The sequence below is a fragment of the Camelina sativa genome, chromosome 3 (assembly GCF_000633955.1).
Source record: "Camelina sativa cultivar DH55 chromosome 3, Cs, whole genome shotgun sequence".
In the NCBI taxonomy this organism is placed as follows: Eukaryota; Viridiplantae; Streptophyta; class Magnoliopsida; order Brassicales; family Brassicaceae; genus Camelina; species Camelina sativa.
Window position 1 is genome coordinate 19,344,694 of NC_025687.1, and position 11,422 is coordinate 19,356,115.

The 11,422-nt window shown below is 34.4% G+C and overlaps 2 protein-coding genes across 5 annotated transcripts in view; one reads left to right on the forward strand and one right to left on the reverse strand.

The window, feature by feature from the left end:
* On the forward strand, nt 6,779-8,385 carry LOC104777531 (RNA polymerase II C-terminal domain phosphatase-like 4). Its single transcript, XM_010501807.2, has one exon. It carries the CDS (start codon nt 7,491-7,493, stop codon nt 8,376-8,378), a length of 888 nt encoding a protein of 295 aa, XP_010500109.1. The 5' UTR covers nt 6,779-7,490; the 3' UTR covers nt 8,379-8,385.
* Nucleotides 8,193-11,422, reverse strand: part of LOC104779121 (sterol 3-beta-glucosyltransferase UGT80B1) — an 8,189-nt gene continuing 4,959 nt past the window's right edge. For 2 of the 4 annotated variants that reach the window (XM_019243840.1, XM_019243843.1), the window contains 11 exons: nt 11,307-11,418; nt 10,977-11,147; nt 10,780-10,843; nt 10,625-10,682; nt 10,331-10,508; nt 9,981-10,111; nt 9,584-9,686; nt 9,400-9,479; nt 9,253-9,300; nt 8,956-9,105; nt 8,417-8,785 (listed from right to left, as the gene is read on the reverse strand). In XM_019243840.1, coding sequence (XP_019099385.1) covers nt 8,573-8,785; nt 8,956-9,105; nt 9,253-9,300; nt 9,400-9,479; nt 9,584-9,686; nt 9,981-10,111; nt 10,331-10,508; nt 10,625-10,682; nt 10,780-10,843; nt 10,977-11,147; nt 11,307-11,418 — 1,308 coding nt within the window. In that variant the 3' untranslated portion in view covers nt 8,417-8,572. The other 2 variants (XM_019243842.1, XM_019243841.1) reach the window with 2 other exon arrangements.

Here is an 11,422-nt window from a genome sequence, read left to right on the forward strand (position 1 = left end):
AAAACAGAAGAATAATTTATTTGTTGTGCATGTTACATCCGAACTGAACATGCTTATCAAAAATCATGACTTTGTGCCATTGTTATGGATCTGTAATGCATCATAAGAATTAGACAGGTATCTACGTCCTGCTCAAATATTATTGTAGATTAGAAATACATAGACAATTATATTTTAAATGGCATTTTAATACAGGAATGTGAAGAAGCAATATTACCTTTTATGTTAACCTGAGGACGCAAACAACAATGACACAATTTGCTGTCGGACACTCTCTCAAAACTAGGGCTCGACATTCGGGTAATCCGTTCGGGTATTATCCATTCGGGTTCGGGTAAACGGGTTTAGAAAAATAGAACCCATTGGATATTTTTAGATATATGGGTTTAGTTCGGTTTGGGTATTATCGGGTTCGGGTCGGTTTGGGTTACAAATTTTAGAACTTGATTAGTACCTGAACTACCGGGTACCCGAAAAAATATAATTAAATTTAAATAAATTTAGTTAAATTTTGACTTACATAACAAAATATTTTAGATATTTTGATTATTTTTGATATTTAGGTATAAAACTAAATTAAATATTCAAAATTATAATTATAATTTTGGGATAATTGCATTATATTAATGATAAATATTATAAATTGTTTATATGTTTGGGTTTAATAGGTATCCAAACGGGTACCGGGTATTATCCGACCCTAACTCGAACTCACGGGTATTAGAAAATAGAACCCAATAGGGTTTTATAGGCAAACCCGTACCCAACCCGAACCCGGTTTTTCGGGTCGGGTTCCGGGTTGAGTATTCGGGTACGGTTTTTATGCCTAGGCCTACTGAAAACTTTGGCATGAAATGATCCCCACAAGGTACATGATAGCCTCTTGTCCCTATTAATGAAAATTTGAATTTAGTTCACTGTTTTTTTAGTCATGACTTCGAATTAGGTACACAAATCTAACCATTTGTCCCGCATCTCAAATTCGAGTTTGTGTGTTCGGCTTGTTGTTAAGCTCAACTGTCTCCATATCACCAATGTTTACCACTTGACCAATCAAGTCTGTAAATTTGATCCACCAAATACAAAGCATTAGAGAAAGTTTGTTTTTTTCAACCATAGCTATTTACAAATATAATAGAGAATTAAAATAGAGAGAATGTGTAATCGTTAGTTTGATTGCTTATGCAGGGTGGAGTTCTAGGTTAGTATTATTTATAGGGATATGATTAGGTCGACTAAAGCGTTTATGAGGATACCAAAAAGATCCAATTTTAGCGAGTAATTAAAGAGATCATAACGATCTTTGTTTTTTATGGTATGTTTTTGTGATAGAAAATATTCTGATATTTAATTCTGTTTTGCTTGATTGATTTTTAGGATGCGCGATCAGTGGGAGAGAATATTTGGAAATCAAGATGTTGGTACACAAATATCTCATGGTATCTCTATTTATTGTGTATTAAATTTTTGAATAGAAACAATTGGGTTAGGAATAGGTTTAACTGAAATGGGCTTGGACCTTAAATTTTTAAAACAAAATTTTCGAACCCAAACCAAAGAATCGAAATAAACGTTTTGTTTTTAAATATTAACACAATGACATTCCCTAAATAAGTTGGAACTCTAGGATTTATTTCATAAACTGGTGCAAAAATGTATATATAGATATTGCAAAAATGTATATATAGATATAGATGTAGTGATTATGTTTTTAAATACCCGTTAATACCATTTTTTCTCTTTTAGTTGGGATTTAACATGTTTTTAAAAAAGTTTATATGCTAATTTGTGGCTATAAACTTGGATATGAATGCTGGTAGTTTTAGTTTTACTATTTTATTAATTTACGGTTTTCTTATTATATACATATGGACAATTCTTGGGTTCACCGCCCTCTTAGTTAAGAAAACAAATTATTGATTAAGAAAATGAATTATGTATATCAATTAATTTTATAATTATTAATTCTAAACAATATATTATAGTTTTAAATTATAACATCTAAACTCAAATCACTTTTTTTATAAACCCAAATTAAAATACAATTTTCTAATTGTAAAATCTAAACCCTAACCACTATTTTATAAATCCAAACCGACATATAATTTTGTTTAATTGTAAAATCTAAACCCTAACCACTCTTTTGTAAACTCAAACCGACATATAATTTTTTAAAATTGTAAAATCTAAACCCTAAACTCTAACCACTCTTTTGTAAACTCAAACCGACATATAATTTCATTTAATTGTAAAATCTAAACCCTAAACTCTAACCACTCTTTTGTATAGCCCTGGGCAAAATACCCGAACCCGAAACCCGATCATCGAACTCGAACCCGAAACCCGAATGGATTTTGGATTTCTGAAATTTGGATACCCGATCGGGATCAGGTATTATCCGACATCCGAAACAAATCCGATCAAAACCCGATGTTATACAAACCCACAGATATAAACCTATGAATGATCATAGCCGATTATCTCTAACTCTAACCCTTTTGATTTGTTGCTTTTACCTCTCACCACCGGTTCGTTTTCCAGTTACTCGATCTATAAACACTATTTATTCGGATTAAATCCCCATTCTTCAAGCTAGAAAACCTAAACTGCTACTCATCTCCTCCGTCTGAGTCTTCACGGAGACATTCACAGGTGATTGTTTTTGTTGTATCGTGTATTATTTTTGTTTGCGAGTTCTACTCTGTTTCAATTTCTGTTGTATCTTGTATCAATTTCTGTGGGTTTTTGAGTAAAGCATGATTGGGTTCTGTTTCAGTTTAGCTTCATGTCTTGTATTGTTTTAGTTTGATCATTTGATTGGGTTCTGTTTTAGTCTAGCTTCATGTTTCATGTGTGATTGATGGGTTCTGTTTTAGAATTGCAGTACATAGATAAAGAAAACCAAAGTCACACAACACACAACAAGTGTTCGTTTAGGATATATATGATCATGTGTAAGAGTGTAAGATTACGATCCATGTCCATGTGGATCTTTGAATTAGAATAGCTTACATTTGGGATAATCAATTATAAGCGTGACATTGTGTGAGCATTTGTTTTGTGTGATCAATGATCGATGGTGACATGGTGTTTTCTTTCACTAACTTATTTTTTATTTTTACAATTAGCAGATAGATTCATCATCTCCACATCAACATGATCGAGATAATGATGCAGATGGATTTGAGTTTGATGACTAAGGAGAAGAGTTTCAGACTCCATAAACAAATCAATGGGGAAAAAGAAAACAGAATCATAAAGATGGAGATGAACAACCAAAAACTCTGAGGCAAGTCACTCCAAGGTCAGGTGTATGGGTTCATTTCACAAGGCTACCAAATAACCGCAATATATGTACCTGCCACTATTGCAAGAGAGAATACAAGTGTCCATCAAAGTCAGGGACTAAAAATTTGTGGAATCATCTTGAAGTCTGTAAGGAGCACAAGGCGTGACAAGAAGGAAAAGATCCAATGTTCAGTCAACAGGTCATTAATAAGGATGGAAATCTGCAAAATGCTAAAATTCCAGGGAGTGTTTTCAGTGAAGCATCCAATGAGATGCTTGTGATAGGGGAGTTGCCATTATCTTTCATTGAATCTATGGCTTGGAGACACTTCTGTAGCAAGGTATAATGTTCTTTTTTGTTTTTTTCCTTTTTTTTTCTGGATTTTATTGTAATGATACTAATATGTTTCTATATGTTCATGGATGCAGATGAATCTATATAAACCATACTCTAGAAGGATTGCCACAAGGGACATTGCTGAGTTGTTTATTCAGAGAAAATCGACAATGAGAAAGTGGTTCATTGCTAACAAACAAAGAGTCTCACTCACAACAGATATATGGGTTAGTGATGTCACAAGTAATGTCATTTATCCTTCTTTTTACTCACAAATCTTTCGTTTTTGAGTTCACTTTTCTCTTCTAATCTTATCTTATCTTTAATTCGATTGCTAATCACATGTGCAAGTTATATGGTCATAACAGCACATTACATTGATCAGTATTGGCGACGAAAGAAGCTTATAATAGGATTCAAGTATGTGACAGACCACAAAGGGAAGACAATTGCAGCTACTCTTCTTGATTGTTTAGCTGATTGGGGTATAGAGAAAATCTTCTCTATTACAGTGGACAATGCAACGGCAAATACAAATGCTTTGAGTAAGTTTGAGACTGCTTTCTCTCTCGTATTTGATGAGTCTTTAGTTATGAAAGGAGAGTTTATGCATGTGAGATGTGCTGGTCATATCATTAATTTGATAGTGAGTATCTTCGATCTATCTGTAGTCGTTCGGGAATTTGGAATAGTTCTTATCTTGTTGGAGTCTTGATATATCACAAATAAGTAACTCAGTCGCTGTAAGAACCTCAAAAACTTTCTCTTCATTGTCTTTTGATTTCGTCCAAATCGCAATCCAACATCTCTTTGAACTTCATTATGACCAAATATCCGTAAAAACATTGTCACACTCTCTTCAATGCTTACATTCATTGTTGATCTTAAACCATAACTTGTTTGTAACTTATCACACAATGTTCTGAAAGTACTAAGTGACATTCGTAGTAATTGTAGACAAGCAGCATCATCTTCTTGTAGATGCTGCCAAATATTTATCCACCCCAAACCACCGTCTGTTTTGACTGGTCCTCTTTGAAAATATCGATTGTAGAACTCAGTGCTGGTTGAATTATTAACTCTTCAAATTGCTCATTTTCCAAATTCCATAACTCAATTCTTTCTTCACAACTTAGAAATTGGACTCCTCGTGATCACAACTGGCATATACAAAACACCTAAAATTTGTAAGATACAAGATTAAAAAAATCAGAACATTAATAAATAAATGACATTATATAATACGATACAATACATAAAGTTTTATTGAAACGTAAATAAATATAAGATAATCGCTCAGAATAACACACACGCAAAAGTAAACTATTCTTCATCTCCGAAATCACCTTGATGAGTTTCATTTAAATTAGGTCCTCATTCGCTTCCCCAAATATTGAATTAACCTCCAGGTCTACGCGTTTTCGATCTTGGCCACGCTGAAGAATTATTCGTAAAACCAAATTCCGGTGATACTCCCCTTTGAACGTTTATTGACGTAGGAATTGGTGTTTCTTCTGAAACGCTGTTATTGATATTACTAAAAAAAATTATCATAATTTCTTATAATTGGTAAAAAAAATACAGAATATGAAATGTTTTAAATTTTGTACTTTATAGATGATAACAAATATACATGAAACTTTTTTGCGCATTTCATTGAACGTCTACATTACATTTATATCATTAAAAATCATAATAAATTCATAAATTAAAATCATGAATATAAACACTTTTAATGAATATTACTAAACTATATTTTACATATACTTTGAATTATAACTAATGAAAATTCTTATATTAAACTTGCGAATATAAAATTTTTTTATGAATATTTCTAATTATATTATACAAATACTTTGAATTATAACTATAAATATCTATATATATGACTATAGTTTCTCTTTTTTTTTTAAGTTAATTTATATCTATGAGATTATAATAAAATATTCATGATACGTAAATATATGTTATAAACAAAATGTATTGTACCTTTAATTGAAAGATCAAATGAGAAGATCATAATTTACGTTTCAATTAAAAGAAAATATAAAAAGAGCAAAGTTTTCAACCAAAAAAAAACATAGAGAAAGCAAAGTTTGCAACCAAAGAAAATATAGAGAGAGAGCAAAGTTTTCAAAAGAGAGGATATGATTTTAGGTGTGGGTATGAAGTTTGTTGAGATTTCAGTTTTCCTGTTATATAGATACAAGGAAGTGTGTTTGATGAAGTATGTGTGTTTTGAAATGTGTGTTGATAATAACCGTGTATGTATTAAGATGTGGGTTGATAATACACAATAGTGTAAGTGCTGAATTGCGTACATCCCACTAAAATTGTTAAAAAGTTATTAATAAAATTAAAAAAAATTGAAATAGTGGGCGAAACATAGCAGAAAACAAGCAAAAAGGTAGTAGTTTTACTGTGTAGGCTGATCATGCATGTTTCTTCATAAAAGTCTCCTGCATATAATGTAGTGGTTCAAAATATTTTAAAAAATGGAAGAACCACTTTTTTTACTTACACACGTGAATGACTTGTTAATTATGGAGCGTTTCATCTGATGGCTGAACCGGGTTTGTTCCACTCTCCACTCAAAGCCTATCTAGTTCCACATAAGTTTTAACCCACTTTTTTTTTTGTGTACCTACAGGTCATAGTTAATAAAAGAAAGAGGCTTCTTCGCTATTCTATCGGCCATTTAAGAAACTATGAAAGTAAGATTAATAAGAAATTTTCATGACAGGTGACTGGTGATTTTGAATATAAGTCAAATATGAACTATGATTATTTCTTTTTTGATGAAAAAGGATAAATCTCCGAATTTATGGAAGGATCCAAGACTAATTTTTTGGGAGGAAACATCCTACGGTCCCCAAAGTTTACAAATGGGCCGTAAGAAATAGGCTTATACCCATGTGGGTATAGAAATAAAACTGAGCAATTATGCGCTCGAGGAAAAACAATCCCTAACCTAAACCAACAAGATGACTTTTCCACCAAATTAGAACTATTAGCCCACCACTTCGTGGTTAATACGAAGTATGTTACTCCCTCAATCGTAATCTTCTTCAATAACTAGTGATTTGTTTAATTGTTATTATAAGTTGCATACTAAAAAACAACATAAATTTTTTTACCAATAACATTGAAATCAAACTAAAATAAAATTATATTTTAGTTATAATTTTCATTAAATTTGTTTTATTCTGATTAAATTAAAAGTATGTAGACTGAACAACATATCCACAAATATTAAGCCGCTTAGACTAGGATTTTGATTTTTATAACAGCGGATCGAAGCGGGCTGACGCGTCAAAACCAAAAAAGAGTCCACTGCGGTTAGGGTTAAAATCTATGTGCGTACACTAACTGATAGTCAAGGGCGGAAGCAGCTTAGAGTCATAAGGGTGATTTTTTTTTTTTTTTATAACAACAGAAAATTGACTCAAACAAGCCAATTGGGAATAAAAGAGTTAACATATGTAATAACATAAGGGTGAATTTCATAATTTCATAAGATTGACTCAAATCCTAATTTCATAAGATTGACTCAAACCCTAATTTCATAAGGGTGAATTGATCCTGAAATTTGTAAAATTAGGTGAAATATGAAGAAAAAAATTAAATTGATCCTTGTAAAATATCAAAATTAACCCCTATAAAAAAATTTAATAACACAGTTGACTCATTAAATTTTTCTTTTTGACCTGATAAACTGATTTTGCTAGCTCATCACTTGGTGATACCTATCTGATCTCTATATGTATACAAAGATTATCCCACTCGTTGTTTCCTCTCCAGGGTTCCTATCAAATTAGGGTTTTTTTTTTCTATTGCTGTTTAATTTCAGAAGCTTTTTTTCATAATGTCTCTACTAAAACAACTTCCACCGCAACCCAAATCCAAAAGGCAGAAGGGGTCGTCCTCGTCGTCGCTGCCTTGCTTTGATGATTTTGGCAAGAGTTTACAACAACTGAGCCACCATTCTGCGAGTCTTAAAAATCATATTACGACGCAACTTTTAAAAATCATCAAAAAAGACAAAAAAAGAAACAAACTCGCATACGATGAGAAGGAGGAGAAGGAGAAGGAGAGGAAGAAGAACAAGAATAAGAAGAAGAAGAAGAAGAAGCTTCACCTAGTCCTTGACTTGGACCACACGCTTATCCAGTCGAAGGTGGTTCGGAACCTTCCTATGGAGGAGAAGTATCTACTCGAAGAAGCTGATTCAAGGCTTGATCTATGGATATGCAGCTACGACAGTTGCTGTGAATTTATGATAAAGCTACGACCTTTTGTTCATGAGTTTCTATTAGAAGCCAACAAGCTTTTCACCATGCACGTTTACACAATGAGCAGTTCCAGTTACGCTAAGACAGTGTTGAAGTTGATTGATCCAGATAAAGTATACTTTGGAGACCGAGTCATAACCAGAGAAGCAAGTCCTTACTATAAGACACTTGATCTTGTTAAGGCTGATAAGCGTAGAGTGGTGATTGTGGATGATACGGTTGATGTTTGGCCTTATCACCAGAGAAACTTGTTGCAGATCACCAGATACAAATATTTCAGAGACGCTGGTACAATGTCGGAATCATACGCAGAAGCGAAGAAAGACGAGAGCCGACGCAAAGGATCATTGGCATATGTTTTGAAGTTCCTTAAACATGTTCACAAAAGATTCGAAGAGGAGTTAGATTGTAAAGATTTGAGGCCATTGATACCTGATCCTTGCACACAATGCTGCTTCTGACTTCTGACTGAGAGTAAGTAAAAATATCTTTATAAAGATGCTCAAATCCATCACAATAATTTTATTATATCCAATTTTAAAGCAACTGTGCAAACAATATCTAATCATATTCCTGAGCATTGAATGAAATGAATTGAGTTGACTTGCATAGACAAGTTTTTTGAAAGATATAACACACCTAAGGAAATTTGATATCACACGCCACCACATGGAAGGCAACACTTTTTGCCAATCTGAATAAAGAACCACTGTAACAGGTCTGGTTGATCATCTTCATCCTTTTTCTCAGGTGAGGACTCGGCCAGTGGCAGCTTCGGTGGCAAATGCCTGTGGAATGCATCAACTGCTGCAGCTACACCATCCTCGTTCCCTAGTACTTTCGCTAGTTCCATCACTTGTGATTTCACCTGAAAGCACAAGATTGGTGTCCTATGATGCCTGCTCTTTTCTAGAAGACTTAGGAAATTATTTAGGATGAGACCACACTTGTGAGACACATCAAAGCTAGAGAGCGTTTGGGTTTTACTTCTATTGTGATTCATTACTCTTAACAAAAAGGGAAAGCAAGTTTGTTTACCTCTGGTTGTAGCATGAACCTTATGGAATTACTGAGGTTCTCAACATTGAGCTGAGCTATCGGTATTGGCGCAGGCCCAAGTCCTTTCTCATAGATCCTGTCACCCCAGAAGAACTGATCCCCAAAGAATGGCACGATTGTTGTTGGACACTGCAGACATCAAAGTAATTAAAAGTAAGAGGGACCATTAGGTTTTTTATGAGGTCTAGAAAACTGATTAAGATTCAACCACAGGACACGTTGATGATCGGTAATGAAAAGTCAGACAACCAGATTTTCAAAATTAAAATTCTTTACCCCTGCTTTTAGTCCAGTAGCTGTGGTTCCAGCTCCACCATGATGAATCTTCATATCCATAACACAAGAAAAATCCTCAATTAGAAAATAATATCTTCGGAGACATAAATGTAGAAATACAGTGGGAATAATCTAGGGAGGGCTTACCACAGCCGAACATTGAGGAAACAACCAGTCGTGAGGACAGTCCTCCAAAAGGAATACATTTTCAGGAACTTCAGTAGCAACTGCAAAATGTTAGTTGGTAAAAATGTATCCTGAATCCGTAAAAGCAAGAAGAAAACTGGTTCAGGCACAGAGAGCCAAGACAGAAGGCACAGAAGCTGCTTACGGTTTCCAAGGCCACCCCAACCTCGATCAACTATCCCTCTCTGTTCTGTATCTCTCAGTGTTTCCAGTATAATGTCCATTATTTTTTTTGGATCATCAAGAGGCTGGTTGTGTAAAGGAGAAGAAATAACAAAGCAACAATACTGTGAGCTATAGCAAGTGCATCATCAGTTAAACAATCAAGACGGACAAGGACCACAATTTGGGGAGATAAATCTATCGATAAAAATACAGTAGAACTGGTAATGATGCGCTTCAAGTTTAACATGCTGCAAATCAAAGATTTCAATGTGACGCCTAACCAATACTACCAAGATTCACTGTCAACACTATGTCCATCATTGAATATTACCAAAGAGAGGAACACATTATATCACTATTAAGGGTCTTCGCCTTACCATGCTTCCAAAACCAATATATATGGGCGGTGATCCTCTTTCTATCCAGTGGCTAAACTCTTCGCGAGGTTGGTACTTTGATCCAAGGTTCAGGAAACAATAGCCAACAACATCGACTAAAGGACCCCAGTCTGCATATTATTAGTTAAACAAAAGCATAATCTTTCAGATATCTATCAAAGAAAAGATAATGAGCTGAGACTCAAAGAATATTACCAATGCAAAATTTGACAACGCATTATGGTCTTGCCATAGCCAGAAGAAGAAAGTATCATGCATAATGGTAGCAAGGAAACATATGATAAACCTGAAGAGGAATAGATGTATAAGGGAAAAAGCTGTGCTCTTACCACTTGGTTTTGGCACAACATGGGGACTCCACATGTAACCAGTAGGCAAGTGCGAAATTGAGCCATGGTATGTGCTGAAATATGCGATAGGTGCAAGGTTTAATTTCCTCTTCCTAAAATCATTTATATATGTCCTTATGCTCCACCATACCATCAGATCAACAACTATATATGATAGCTGAGACAAGAAAATGTTGTGAAAGAATCAGCCTCAGAATGCTTTTAATCACTTTTAAAGGGTGGGGATATTCATAAGAAAGAACCAGTTAAGGCCGCACTACATAATAACATTACCCAATATGCAGCACTCTGAGAAACACGCGCCAAAGGGTGGGGGAATTCATGAGTTGGCCTGCCTACAGAAAAAGGATGTAAGAAAGCATGAAAACAAATAAAACGTTTAGGCTGGTGTACAGACCCTGAGATTAAAACGCAAAAACGTCACTCACGTCCATGGCATTGTGAAAAAAATGTGAATTGGTACTCCAAGAGCTTCGGCAACATGCACATGTCCTGCAATTAGAACCAAAAACATATCATCAGCTTAAAGGAGGAATGAAAACAACCAAGTAAATATGCTATAGAAAAGTTTAGAAACAATGAGGTGCTGATGAGTAAAACATTCTGAAGTCGGTGAGGGACTTACCATATGCAGGAGGATTTGCAATTATTGCTTGAGCTCTGAAAGAGGTAGCAGTTTCCATATCAGGCTCTACGCATGCCGGAAGAAGAGACTCTATAATTGCCTTCAACTGTTTTCTCTGTTTTGATATTTCTGAAGGCCCAGAAGGAATGAGACCCTTATTTCTAGCCATATCTACATTCAAAAGATACTCATAAATGTCATTTTAATAGTATTTCCACATGAAGAATATTTCTGACAGCTCATCTGTGTTTCCATAAAAAGCTTTCATCAGAAAAGAAAAAAACGAGAAACAAAAGGATAAATGAATCATTTAGTGGAGGAATTATTTACATGCAGCTAACTCTCGGGGATCACCACCCAAGGGGTAGAACTCTACTCCAGCAGACCGTACAAAAGAGCGGAAATTTGCATGAGTTGCCAACCTAACACGATGACCAAATTCCTGC